The following is a 15,040-nucleotide window of genomic DNA, read 5'->3' on the forward strand; positions in this document are numbered from 1 at the left end:
CTCATAAGTCCAGTCCAGTTCTTTTCTTCCTCTGCATTCCCTTCCCACCACATAGTAGGGATGGGAAGGGGGCTTCAAAGCTACACACAAAGCACAGTCCTCTTCTTTTTAATGTTTTTAAATGTGCTTTTGCCCAGCTGGAAATTCAAGTCCTGCACCTGGAGGGGGCCAGGCAAACCTGGAAATTTCAGGTCAGACCTGAAGATCTGGCAGCTGTACACCTCCATGCTTGAGGAGCCTAGACTAATCAGAACCGACATCATGCACAACAGCTTTAAAACGGAGACTTTGGGGTCTGTCTTCCGCAGCTCTATTTCCCAATTCAAAAGATATGCAATGCCTAAGTTTGCTCCTAGTAAGTGACAAAGAGGTTTAAGCAAACAAAGCAGCAAGTGTACCTGCATCCAGTAAAACTGCTTTCCAGGTGTTGCTTGCTTCCAGAATAAATATTGCTCGCTTAAAATGCAGTCTGGTAACTGCTCAAACCCTAGAAATATTGACCAAGAAGCAGTTTAGCTAACTGCAGGCTGTATTGTGACATGTGGAAGGACCTACAGTGGATGAATCTGTTGGGCACCCCAGTACTTTCTGTTCAATGCAGAACACTTTAGAAGCTAAATCATGTTTTTTTGTTTTGTTTTGTTTTTTACATAGCAGAACAAAGTTGGAACGAAATGTGTCTAAACTTGTGCAAAGGTACTATTGGGTTCATAAAGCTCACGTCTTTGTGGGATTAGGCTTCTAAGGAAAAACTGAATAGTCTGTGGGAAGCCTCTAGAGAGCCTGGAAAACTAATTAGATCATACTTCAAGGTGTTTTTTGTTTGCTACAAGCCAGACACAAATTAGTCCCCAGTGTATACTTAATATCCATAACCCTATTTTCTGAGCTGATCCATTCTTAAGATTACTAGTCAAACCTTGATCATTGGGTTGTTTCCTCCCTTCTTGGTGCTAATGTGAAATGTTTGTGTAAACCAAGAAAAGCAGAAAAAGAGCTTGCTTATTCTGCAGTTAATACATTTTGGTAACTTATTTCTTCACCAAATCCATAAAACCCATGCTAGTTTTCTTGGCTGATCTTTGCCCTTGGAATATTTCAGATGAATGCCAAAGTTGCATTTTCTGGTTCAGGCTTGGATATCCCTAGAATTACCATTTCACTTTAAAGTGAAAGAACTCCACATCAATGCAAAAGTATGTGGTGCTAATTGGCATGATGGATGAACTACTTTCTTCTTGCTGATGCTGTAGAGTTTTCTGAGATGGAAACTTATTTGCTGCTGCTACTGCAACAAATTTGCCAATTTAGGAATTCAGACAAGTGGCTTGTATTATGAAGTAATTCACAAAGCCAAAGCAGATGAAAATGAATAGGCTCTATCGCTCCAAGGTTCTCGAAGTATAATAAAAATAAATAAATCATGTGTGACAGAATGGTTATTCTAGAAACAATTCTGCAGCTCCAACACACACACACATGCACACACACATTGTTTGATAAAGTCCATTCCACTGGTCATCAGAAAAATGTGGGGACTATGATGAAAATTGAACATTTGGGATTTTTCTCCTCCTGTTTATAAACCAAACTAAATTCTATATCTCTTCATTTTAAGGTAACTGAGCTGCACAACATCAAAAACATAACCAGACTGCCTCGAGAGACAAAGAAGCATGCAGTGGCAATTATCTTTCATGATGAGACATCAAAGACATTTGCCTGTGAGTCAGGTAAGCAATTATTACCACATCTTCAGCCTGAGTAAATTAAGCTGCTTATGAAACAATGCTTCAGATGGATTAAGATACAGCATTTAAACAGGGTGCCTTATCTTAATGAGAATATGCTATAATATCTTTTTTTAGCATACAGAGATAAATGTGTCCCTCCCCCTTTTAAAAAAAGACTAGTTTGGGTGCTTGTTTCTTATTTTTCTCTGTCTGGACTTGGCTCCTAGTTGGATACAAGACTCTTGAGGCTTTCATCTAAAATTCTAGAGCTGAGTAAACAATGCCAATGGGATGCTATTAAGACAAGCGTTGACGTGAATTATCAGGGGTTGTTGTTGTTTTGCCAAGTATTGCTTTAGGCACTTACTAGGTTAGTAATAATCCTGTCACTATAAGAGAGTAGCAAAGAACAGCTAAAATTCCAGGACACAGAGAACTTCAGCTTCAAATAGTTTATGGCTAGCTGCTTAGACCAAAGTTATGATAGATCTACAGTACTCTGTGCATTTTATGAAACAAATCATTACCATTTGCCAGTCATCCTTTCTTACAAGATTCAGTATTCTGGAAAAAATAAATTATGTTCTCTGTATGTGAATTCAATATTAGTATTAATTTCTCCCCCTTCACAACCATTATACTGGCCTGAGCTGCATGTCATGCGAAACCAAACCATGGATGATGATGATAATGATTTACATTTCTATACTGATTTACATTTCTATACTGCTTGGCAGGGGGTTGGACTCGATGGCCCTTGTGGTTTCTTCCAACTCTATGATTCTATGATTCTATGATTCTACTGTACCGCCCTTCTTCTGAAGATCACAGGATGGTTTACAATATAAAAATACAAACATGCATAACAAGCAAAAATAATAGCTCCCCTGCACACAAGCAGTTTAAAATGCCATAGCTTGTTTAATTAGCCAAAGGCCTAATTAAAGAGAGGAAAGAGGAAAAAGAGGAATGTGGTTGCCTGGCAGCTAATGATATGCAGTGAAGGTGCCAGGTGAGCTTCTCTGGGGAGAGCATTCCACAAGTAGGAAGCCACCGTTCTCATGTTGCTGCCCTCTGAACCTGTTGGAGATGGCCTCTGATAGTGATTACAGGGTCTAGGTTGGTTCATATGGAGAGATGGAGTCCTTGAGGTGTTGTGGTCCTGATAAACTAACGAAGAGAGTCCATGCCCTGAATGATATATCAGATACTGATGATTTTGTTGACATTTGGAACCCCTTTATAAAATAACCAAATGAACATCCTGATGACTGGCACTCACCTAATACACGTATAGATATATGGGAAATTTTGATGCATTGGTCTTCTGTTTTGGGGAAGGGAGTTCTTGGAATTTTTTTCTTGAAAATTAATAAAATGTTTATAAAAACTGTTGCAGTCCTGAGCCATTTAAGGCTCTGTAGGTCAAAACATCTCTTTGTATTGGTCCCGGAAACTAGTTGGCAGCCAGTTCAGTCAAGGAGGGATCTGTGTAATATACTCAAACCATCTTGCCCTGGTGAGCAACCTGGCTGCTGAATTCTGCACCAGCTGAAGTTTCTATACCATCTTCAGAGGCAGCCCCATGTATAACGTGTTGCAGTAATCTAACCTAGAGGTTACCAGAGCACAGATGACAGACGTTAGGCTATCCCTGTCCAGAGAGCAGTGCAGCTGGGCCATCACCCGAAGCTGATTGAAGGCTCTCCACACTTTGGAGCATGAATGTGTGGACATGTCAAAAGATTGCAGCCACTTTGTTCCTCCCTGGTTGTTCTGCTGCTGCACTGTGATGAGCCAAACCATGGTTAAGACAAACCATGGTTTGGCTCACCACAATGCATGTTCCATGAATTGAGGCTTGTGGTTTATCTCTCCTTGACTAACCACAAGCTGTAATGAAGGTTTGTTCTATAGTTTATGGTTTAGGGTAAAACAAGATTTTCCAATGTTTGAACACACATTTGGAAGTGTATGTGGAGTCAATCAGGGCACAAGTATTCACAACACCTTTAGTTTTATTATTAAAAAGAAAGAAATGATGTCAGGACTGAAATTCTGGTGTGAAATTGCTGCATTGTTATTTGCTAAAGAAACGAGAGTCTCTCTCTGCCCTTTATTAGGTACTTAAGTTAAAAGCATCATATATTTGTGAAAGCCAAAATGCTGCTTTTGAGGTTTAAGAATATGTAGAACAAAAATGAAAATACCAAAACGCAACTGGAAGCAAAGGAAAAACAAAACAAAACAATGGGGTAAACAAGAAAGGTCTGGGACACGGGTGGCGCTGTGGGTTAAACCACAGAGCCTAGGACTTGCCGATCAGAAGGTCGGCGATTTGAATCCTTGCGATGGGGTGAGCTCCCATTGCTCGGTCCCTGCACCTGCCAACTTAGCAGTTCGAAAGCACGTCAAAATGCAAGTAGATAAATAGGTACTGCTCTGGCGGGAAGGTAAACGGCATTTCCGTGCGCTGCTCTAGTTTGCCAGAAGCGGCTTAGTCATGCTGGCCACATGACCTGGAAGCTGTACGCCGGCTCCCTCGGCCAATAAAGCAAGATAAGCACCACAATCCCAGAGTCGGTCATAACTGGACCTAATGGTCAGGGGTCCCTTTACCTTTACCTAAACAAGAAAGAGATTTAATGATCCAAAGCATGATTATGCTAAGAAACAGAAGAGGTAGCATATCAGAATTGTGAATGGTTGTTCTGGTTTTCCCTCAAGAAGGATTAGTAGAATCTGAAATGTATTGCATCCATAAATCTCTTTCTTGTCTACCCCAATGTGTGTGTTGTTGTTGTTGTTGTTGTTGTTGTTGTTGTTGTTTATTTGTTAATGGATTTGTGGACAGGGAACTTTGGGGGGATTTTTTGGTTTTTTGCTGTTGTTTTTCAATGTAGTTTTTCTTAGCAATTTCCTGGCCACTGGCTTAGCAGCTTTTGTTGTTCCATCCAGGTCCAAGTAAATGTTAGTTTCACACCTTCTCCCTTCACCATGTGCCTGATCAGACAATAAATATGCAATGTTTTAGAAGCACAACACTATCATAATTTCATGTCATAATTTTATGTCATACTTGGTGGATTTGGGTGGCAAATACTGCCTCCTCATGCATCTTCCCTTGAATGGCACAAGCTGTTTGTCAACTACATTCTCATGTGTCATGAAACATTGTGTCCACAGGTAAGCAAGCTGCTCTGTCACAGAGCTTGACCCCCAAAGTGCAAGAATTTTTCATTAGATTAAAGGAATGGAGCTAAACAGCCCTCCTCATAGCTGATGACTCTTTGGAACATGCAGCTGTGGGAGACTGATACAAAAGGCTTGTTTTTTATTCCCTTGAAGTTTGTATTCAAAAGTTTTAGAAAGTTTTCTTAAAAATAATAATAATGGAAGTGGAAACTTGCTTCGTATAGCTGGCTTCCCCCTCTTTTTGTGCATGGAAGTGCGTATTTATTGTGGCCTTTGTTCTCAAAACAATTTGAAATATTTTTCTTTATACCCATTGTCATCCTGCAATAAAAGAAAGCAAACATTTCCTGAACAGATCTTGTGCTGCTTTTCTAGTAATTTAGCTATAAGAAGCAGTGTACTTTTCAGTTCTTGCTTCTCTGCTTTGCTGCTTTCTCTAAGAAAACGCAGATGACTCTGAGAGAAGCAGATGACAGATCGCTTTGCAAAGCCAAAGCAATTCCTAGGGATATAAATGGCTAGGGAAGGAAGCCATCTAAAAAGCAAAAATGGTATTGTCAAAGTGCTCCCAGTGGGTTAGATTGTGCTAGGTCCCATGTGGTAACCAGTATTTCAAAGTGCAAGAGCAAATAGAGTAATTTTTCACAGATATGTATCCCTGTTCACAGATGAGCTAAGTCCATGGACTCCCAAGAGAAAATTACCCAGGCACTATGTTATTGCAAGACTTCCAACTCCCATTTCATTTTAAATCCTTTTAGTGTTGTTCCAGGTTGGACAGGGTGACCTTCTAAAACCTCCTTCCCTGTGGCTCCCTTTCTATGTTCCATCAGTAGTGTATGAAAAGACTAATGCTTAGATTACATGAGTGGTTCCATAGCACCACTGTATCTGTATCTTGACAGCTGACTTTAATGTGGAAAACCCATGTGATTTGAACATTTTTTTGCACATTACATATAAAAGTGTTTGTGTAAAGGTAAAGGGACCCCTGACCATTAGGTCCAGTCACGGACGACTCTGAGGTTGTGACACTCATCTCACTTTACTGGCTGAGGGAGCCTGTGTGCAGTTTCCGGGTCATGTGGCCAGCATGACTAAGCCACTTCTGGCGAACCAGAGCAGCACACAGAAATGCCGTTTACCTTTCCGCTGGAGCGGTACCTATTTATCTACTTGCACTTTCGAACTGCTAGATTGGCAGGAGCTGGGACAGAGCAATGGGAGATTTGAACCATCGACCTTCTGATCGGCAAGCCCTAGGCTCTGTGGTTTAACCCACATTTTTTGCACATTACATATAGAAGTGTTTGTGTAGCAGCTATCAAAACTCAAAAGGTAATGTGAATGTTGGACATACATGTTTTCATGGAGGATGAAGATGTCAGTGACTACTAACCCTTTTAGCTATGTTCTACCTTCACTGTTGGATGTAGTATGCTTCTGAATACCAGTTGCTGGAAACAGGAGAGGGTATTGTCTCACTGGTTGGCCACTGTGAGAACAAGATGCTGAACTTAGGCTACTGACCTGATCCAGAGGGCTCTTATGTTCTTGTGGACTTGTGAGAATTCCGAACATACTTACAGTACTTACTTATAAACCACACTTTAGCTAAAAATGTTCCCAGAGTGGCTTACAAGAATAAATAGAAAGATAGCCCTGTCCTCTGCTTTCCTGCTTGATATTACAAGGCAGGCATAGAAAACTTGCTTCATTCTTTGATTCATTCATTCAGTTTATGCCCTGGTTATGATGGAACTGTGTGTACTGTGTATTCTTGGGGCTGTTGATCAGACCTAGACCAGTTTTCATGTGTGTTCAGATATAGCGTACGTTGGTACTTTCGACATCTTTATGAAACCAATCAGAATATTTTGCAGAAATCTAGAACCTATGTCATAGCCGATTAAGTAAAGCACCATGATGATGACATAATCTTTCACAATATTTTCTGCATCTCAGGAGGAGATATTGTACCAACTAAAAGTATTATTATTTCCTAAACATAATTTGTTTGTTTCTTGTGTCTGTTAAAAAGTTAATTGATTACCCTAGGCCAGCCACTGTCCTTCCTGCCTTGAATTGTTGAGCAGTTACTTTTGCATAGGAAAGAACAAAAAGAATGAAGATTACATAGAGCAATGATGTCTGTCTATATATACACACAAGCATATATATTGAGCTAGGCGACCCCTGAAGTTTGCAGTCCAGATGAGCGACATTTAACCAAAAAGCAATGCAAATGCAAACAATGGATCTTAATTATTATACACAAACAGAATTGTTAAGCAGAAAAAAATAAGAAAGACCTTAGGTCTAATGTATGGCAGCAAAGATGGGTTCTACAATCTTTGCTTTTAAAAGAAACAAATGCAGTCCAAAATATGCTTACTGTGACATGAAAACACTATGATTTGATGCAAAGGAAGAGATCCTTTGTATTTTCTTTGGTGTCCTTTAAACATAGCCTGGTCTAATGGGAGATGCATTTGTATGAGCTAATTCCTTGTGGCTAGAGGCTTTCTCTTGAGTGATGCAAACATGTGGGTGGGACCAGCCGGCATCTCTCCTCCCACTTGCCACAGGGAATGTTATTACAGAAAAGAAGTTTCCATTTGGTTGTAGCTTCAATTAAAGGGCAACATTGTCACAATCTAATCTATTAGGAAATTGTGAGTAGAGATTATGATGCCTGTATAAGCAAGCACTTCCTGTTGTGTGGCTACAGAGGCTTAATTTAACTCAAGAGGCAGCGAAGTTTCATTTTTGATTAAAATTATGAGGCATACCTTTTGGCAAAGATTGTGTGATATTTTTGAAATGCTGTGGCTCATTGGGGTAAATTCATGGGTTTTCTAGCTGAGTTTTCTACATAATGCTCAGACATACAGTGGTACCTTGGTTCCCAAATGGCTTAGTTGTTGAACAAATTGGCTCCTGAACGCTGCAAACCTAGAAGTAAGTGTTCCGGTTTGCGCATGTTTTTTGGAAGCTGAACGTCCGATGCAGCTTATGCAGCTTCCAGCTGAGTGCAGGAAGCTCCTGCAGCAAATCAAGGAACTGTTTCGGGAGTCAAACGGATTCCCAGAACGGATTAAGTTTGAGAACCAAGATACCGTTGTATATATATGTGTGTGTGTGTGTTGACTATTTTCAGCAATTATATGTTCAATGTGCAACTTGGTGTTACACAAGGCCTCTACAGGTGACCTTCTATAACATGTTGGCAGTTGATATCTTATTCTTATCATTTGGTAGGATAAACAGCTCAGTCTTGAGTAGTTCAGCATAGCAGATGACAAACTGCATTCCAGTTGATGGAGAACCTGCGCGTCCCCAACCCCCAATCTTCCTTGGTTGCAATGTCCATTATCTCTTGACTGTTAGTCATACTATCTGGGACTGGTGGCAATTTGACTCCAATAACATCTGGAGAGCCACAGATTCCCTACCTCTCATTAAAAATTTCCTCATATCTCATAGCTCTGCTGCTGCAACTTCTTGTACATATGGGAGCCCTGATGTGCACAAAGCATGCCTTCCCTAATCCAAAGCTACCATGAGGATGGCTGACCTTCCCTATGTGCAATATATACTTTACATCTGGTAACTGTAAACATTTTCTCACTTTTAGTTCATGCTAGTTCATTAATTAGTGTCCCCTTTTAATTAGGCAGCTGGATATTGATGGTTCCAAATGGATTAGTTTGGTTGGGTGAGGGAATGTCACTATGGTTCTCATCATTTTCAAAAGAGCCAAGGCTTATGCATATTTGTTTTCCTTTGTCCCTGTTATCTCATGCTTTGTGTAGCAGCTTGCCTGAGAGCTGGGTTTTGGAGAACACAAAAGCTTGTTGCTATTTTGTGACATTTTGGTTGGTCCTAAAGAATGTATTCTCCAACTGTGGGTTTTGGAATATTTTGGAATATTTGACTCAGTTATATCTCTGATGTGTGGTGCTTTCAGCTTTGCAATTGCTCAGATTTCATTATTGACCTTTATAAAAGTGCAAACTATTGACATTTTACTGTGTTTGCCAAACATTTGTTAACAGAATCATTGAATTGTCAATCTAGTTGACTGGGACCCTCAATCTTAACATATGAGGGGGGGGGAGCTAAACTCTGTTGTCTAAATTTTGAAAATGCTGTGAAAAACAATCTGTCCATTTCTTTTCTGCAGCTTTCCCAAACTCACTTTTTTTCACTGTTTCCTGATATTTTAGACTTCTCTTTATTTCTATTTTCCCATACATGTTATGTCTTTATATAACAAGCCTTCAGGTAGGCCCCAAAGAAAGTACTTAATTTTAGACTGTGTGTGTCTGTGTGTGTGTGTGAACTAAATTGAGTACTGAGTACACCCACCCACCTCAGCTTGGTCTATTTATATTTCAGTTACTCTGTGAAAGCACCATCATTTGCTTTAATGTCTCAATATTTCTTCATTCAGTTAATCAGTTTGGAAAGTTGGGCAAAGTCAACCTAATCCACCCAGACTATCTCAGGGTAAAACACTGAGTCCAGAGAGAAATTCTTTAAGGTGGTATAAAGGTGTGCTTCTGTGGTTGTCTGTGATTATCATGTATAGTTAAAAAAGCCTTTTCGTAAGTTAGCTTTGCATGAGATCTTTTGGTAAGCTTGATGGAGGAAATACAAAAATTAAGAAGAGAAGAAGAGTTTGGATTTGATATCCCACCTTTCACTCCCCTTCAAGAGTCTCAAAGCGGCTAACAATCTCCTTTCCCTTCCTCCCCCACAACAAACACTCTGTGAGGTGAGTGGGGCTGAGAGACTTCAAAGAAATGTGACTGGCCCAAGGTCACCCAGCAGCTGCATGTGGAGGAGCGGAGACGCGAACCCGGTTCCCCAGATTACATGACTACCGCTCTTAACCACTACACCACACTGGCTCTAAGTACAATAATCTGGACCCCTCTCAAATTAAACTATTTAATGCTATCAGTCCATACACGCTACAATCCTCCATGCATCTGTGCAAGAAATACAGAGGTGGGCAGCTTGATCGTATGGGTTGGACTTAACTGCTGTGGTCATTTGATCTATGGCAACTAAAGTGGTTATAGCAAGTGTGGACATGTCTTGCTACATTTCATTTCCTATTCTTCTATAACTCATCCTCAGTTCCAGGACTGATAAACATCACATTTAATGGAACATAAGAAACTATAATATATCCTGTCCTCTTAAAATATATCTCCTGACACACCCTAGATCACGCCCTGCATATAAGCCTTGATGGAGCAACCCCAACCACCGCTGACTTTACAGCACTGGCACTTGTGAGTTGCTATTAAAGCACAGCACCTGAAAGAACCAAGCCTTGACTTTTGCAGCAGATGTATTATAAACGCAATCTGGTTTTTAGTTGGAAGTCCAGCACTGTGACTCATAGTGCCACAGATTGCTCAAGGTGCACACATACTTGTCATTTTCAGAACTATTCTAGGATGCTAGAACCAGACTTACAGTAGCTGTCAGCTAGCGTAGCATCAGGGGTAACAGCCTGAGCTCAGCTACAGAAGCTGCCACTTCAAATCCCAGATCACTATGAACTACTTTCTGGCTCTGGGCAAGCCAGTCTTCTCTCAGCTTTGTGTCCCCTCCATCCTAATTACAATCAGCTAAGGAAGCTTGCCCCATTCTAGTTTAAGGCCCCGAGACCACTATACTGCTCTGTAGCACTAAAATGTTCTTTGAAAGCCCTTGGTGTAAACTGAGGTTGTAGCGTTTTATTGATTAATCAGTCAGTCAATAGTCAGGCAGAAAAATTATATTATTTTTTAGTGTAAAAGCTGAATATGGAAAGCACCATTTTAAACAGACACACACACATTCTAATAATTTTCTATCTGGCCATTTAACATGGTTGGTCGTCATTGGGCTTCTTTTGTTCTTTCCCCCCCCTTTTTTGGCACAGTAGGTGCTTTTTTGAGGGGAATCCTAAAAATGTACTTTTGCAAACCTTGGTTTGCAATGCCGATATCTCACTCTTGTTTTGCAGTTATCTGGTTTTTGCTATATAACTATTGGCACGCAGCACCTGAGTTTGATATTAGAGGGAGCAATTGTGTTGCATGCCACTATTAAACATAGCGGTCATTTTAGCAGACTTTCAGCTAGTCAGAGATGCAGCATTTCAGAAAATTCATAAAGTGATTAATCTATTTACAGCTGCATGTACTGCAAATACAACATAAATTGCCAAATGCAAGTGAGACCAAACAGTGACAGAAAACAGAAAATGAAAAATAGACCTGGTATTTCAGGTTAGGTGCAGTAAATTACCATGTTATTCATTGAAATCTCTCGAGGCCCAGCTGCTCATATATCATCTGTCAATAGCCTAAATTCCATATATAAATTTATGTCATTTTTGTGTGCTGTCTCTAAATGTGCATTATTCTCTCAGGATGCTTGGAGTTGCACAAGTCATGTGACTCTGCAATATGGCTCATACTTTCACAAATCCCCCTAAAGAGCTAACCTACATTCCAAGGAAATGAATAGAGTACCCAGTTCCACCACTGGTGAAATATTAATTTGCAGGCAAATTTTTATCCCAGCATTATGACTTTAAACCAGTGGGGCTAAACAAGAATTCATGGTTTGTGGATGACTGACATCCGCAGTAGAGGCTATTGCACTAGGGCTGTTAGGCACAGCCCTCCCAATGAGAAAGTCAAGCAATTTTTATGGACCCCCTCCCCTGAAAAAAATATATCAAAACCACATACTCTTTCCTGCCCCACACTCATTTTATAATTTCACGAACTTACAGAAGCCTGTGGAGGCTTTCTTTCACAGGAATAGACCCACCATTTTACGACTGTAGCTTCTACAGGTGCGCCTGTCACTGGAAGTGTATTTCAAAGGTTCTGCTGAGGCTTTTTACTCCATCTCAGGGACAATTGGCTCTGGCCAGTACAGGAATATTGAGAGTTGCATGGCAGGCTGCATTTTGGATGCTTTTCCCCACAAGCTGAGGAAAGGTGAATAACACTTAGGACATTGGTGTGGGTGGAAATAACAAGTGTTATTGACTACAGTGAGGCAAGGGGGTGACATGACATTTGGTAAAGATCCATTAGCCCCCAAGACTTCCGATCTCAAGCCCAATACACCATCCCAGCACACCTGCTGGGGACTGCCCTAGGAGTTGACCAGTGTAGAAGGACCCAGTGTGGTGCATGCCATGGGGCTGAGAACTCACTGGTAACCTGAGATGGGTGGTGCCAGGCCCGGCCCACAAGCACTGGGAACTGATGCACCTTCTCAAGACCCCTTGTGTTGGCCTCCCCCATGTTTATATTCTACCCATTGCCATTTCCACACAAGAGGTGGCAAAAGCTATGTGCAAAGTGCCTAACAGTCATGTGCTATCCACCAAGAAAAGGCAAAAACCCCTCTATCAATGGTCAATGGGTGCTGAGAGGAAAATTCCTTTCCAGCTCTGAAAACCAGTGGCCACTTAATGTCTTAGAGGAAGACTTTAAAACCAAGGGAGGGCTGGGAAATCTGGTCCATGTACAGTGATACCTTGGTTTATGAACTTAATCCATTCTGGAAGTCCGTTCTTAGACCAAAGCGTTCTTAAATCAAGGCGTGCTTTCCCATAGCAGCAGGGGACTCAATTTACAAATGGAACACACGCAACAGGAAGCAAAACATGTTCTTATTCTAAGGCAAAGTTTACAAACCAAAACACCTACTTCTGGGTTTGCAGCGTTCTTAATCCAAGTTGTTCATAAACTGTTCTTAAACCAAGGTACCACTGAAGTGTGTGAGAGAAATCAATAGTGGAGCTGACCAGTGCTGTTAAAGGATCTGACATTCCACCCCCTCCCAAGAGCTCACCAGGCCCTATGAAAGGAGTAGTTCAGTCAGTAGACTGACTGAAGGGATAGCCCAGTCAGTAGAGCATGCGACTCTTAATCTCAGATTCGTGAGTTCAAACCCCACTTTGAGCAAAAGATTCCTGCATTTCAGGGGGTTGGACTAGATGACCCTAATGGTCCCTTCCAACGCTACAATTCTATGATCTATGTAATGAGAATGCCTGTGAAATCCCAGGTGGGAGAATTGGGGGACATTGGCTATTGTGGCATCGGTGCTGCCCCAAGGACTGGCACCTGCTCTTAATTATTTGCTGGGCCACTCTTTCTATTTGGGATCTTCACACGGTGACACAACTCTACATGTTTGAGTTGATTGCAGTTCATGGCCCACTTTGAAAGCCACATATTTGGTTAACTGAGTGCAATATAAATACTGCAGTAAATAAGTTGTTTCAGAAAAAGAGGCATTCATGATTTAGGACTATCTTGTCCACAGAGTGTTTATTTATTTATCTCATAGGATTTATATACCTCTTGATTGTGAAAACAAAAACAAAAAAAACTGAAAGTGGTTTACAAAATAGAAAACTGTAAAATCAAGAAAAATTGCAACCCTACTTTAAGATATACCAAAGTTAAAACACTATAACAGATTAAAATTGCATCAGCTTTCGAAGCATCTGGGTAGGCTTGTCTAAACAGTAATGTTTAAAGCAGGTGCTGAAAAGAGTACAGTGAAGGCACCTGCTTGATTTCACTAACGTGTAGGCACTGCCACACTGAATGATCAAATTCTTACAACGGCGGAATCAGTGATTGTAATAGATGGTTGATTATCATTCAGAGATTGCTATCCTGGTCTTCTAATGCATACACATTAATCAGAATGGCTTACTACAATCACAATGCCATAATCCAGAATAAAACAAAAACATACAAATCAACGATATAAAAGCAGCCACAGTAGACACAAAAACAGGCTATAAAAAGCTGGGTTTTCCCCCATAGAAGCTCATCTGTGCAGCACAACAAAAGCATATCAGAATTTGGAAGAAGTCAAACAAAGCTCCTGATCATAAGGATCTGGCAGGCTGGCGAGGGAGGAGATGGCTCCTAAGGAGCGGATTAGTGAGAAAATAATTATCCCAGTACCTTATTCGTAATATTTTAATGTTATGAATATGAAGCTATCGATTATTAAAAAAGGAAACAAAAATGTTATCATCCGTTCAGTAAATAGGAGGAAAGAACACATAACCTTTGCAACAATAGAATAGAATTGAAATTTTATGGCAAATTTAGTGCTTCTTCAATAATGAAAGAAAATCCAGAAGCAAATCTTCCTGTATAAATATATACCTGGATGAATGGAAAATTGAATCAATTTTTGCAATTATGAAAAGCACAAAAACACATGTTCTGTTTACCTAATGAAGTTTTAGACTATTTAATAAGAATGAATGTATTTTTTTGTGCTAATCAACATTTTTAATATCTTCTACAGTATTGTTTAGATATTATTCAGTATTAACCAATATTATTCACAGACACAGCAATCAGTGCAAAAAATTAATAAAGCGAAGTTGTTTCATACCACCGGCTAAATTATTAAAAATGCTCCTTCCTCCAGTTGTAACTCAGAACTGTTGGCTGTAATTTTATTGTTCTAAATCTAAAGAGAAACAATTTTCTCCCTTGCTTACTGCAGTTTAATCCAGGCAACAAAGCTTCTTATCTATGAAGGATACAGTAATCTGAACTACGTCAAACTCCAGTGGCATCTGTCACATCTTTTAAAAATGAAAAAGCTTGCTGAGCTGGCGACTTTGATTTTATAGCAACAGGCAAAGCAAAGGACAAGCAGCCTTGCTCCAAGTCCAGTATAAATGGCTAATTGTCCTGGATAATATTGCAGTAGTAAAGAATCAACAAGCAGCCCCTTCCACTGAGATACTGGAGTTTGAACACAAAGTCTTATTTTTTCAGGGTATCGTATCTTACATTCTATGAGAGCAAATCACATGCCTTTTTTAAGGGGAGCAATTGGAGAAGAAATGCCCCAGATGGGAACAGGGGTGTAACTAGCTGCTCTGGCACCCAGAGTGGCAGGGGCAGGGAGATCCGCATACGGGGGGCCCACAGTAAGTGCCGCCCCCGCAGTGTGCCATTTTGTCACCCCCTCAGGGATGACACATGGGGCGGACCGCACCCCTCCTTCTATGCCCCTGGATGGGAATCACAGGTGGAGGG

At 40.5% G+C, this 15,040-nt stretch overlaps 1 protein-coding gene across 1 annotated transcript in view; it reads left to right on the forward strand.

The window, feature by feature from the left end:
* The window catches only part of DOK6 (docking protein 6), a 188,537-nt gene that overhangs the window by 112,087 nt on the left and 61,410 nt on the right, over nt 1–15,040 (forward strand). Inside the window, exon 3 of the mRNA XM_053396618.1 lies at nt 1,619–1,733. Within this exon, the coding sequence (XP_053252593.1) occupies nt 1,619–1,733 (115 nt within the window). The remainder of the gene's footprint in view (nt 1–1,618; nt 1,734–15,040) is intronic.

The sequence above is a fragment of the Podarcis raffonei genome, chromosome 7, assembly GCF_027172205.1.
Source record: "Podarcis raffonei isolate rPodRaf1 chromosome 7, rPodRaf1.pri, whole genome shotgun sequence".
NCBI classification, from domain to species: Eukaryota; Metazoa; Chordata; class Lepidosauria; order Squamata; family Lacertidae; genus Podarcis; species Podarcis raffonei.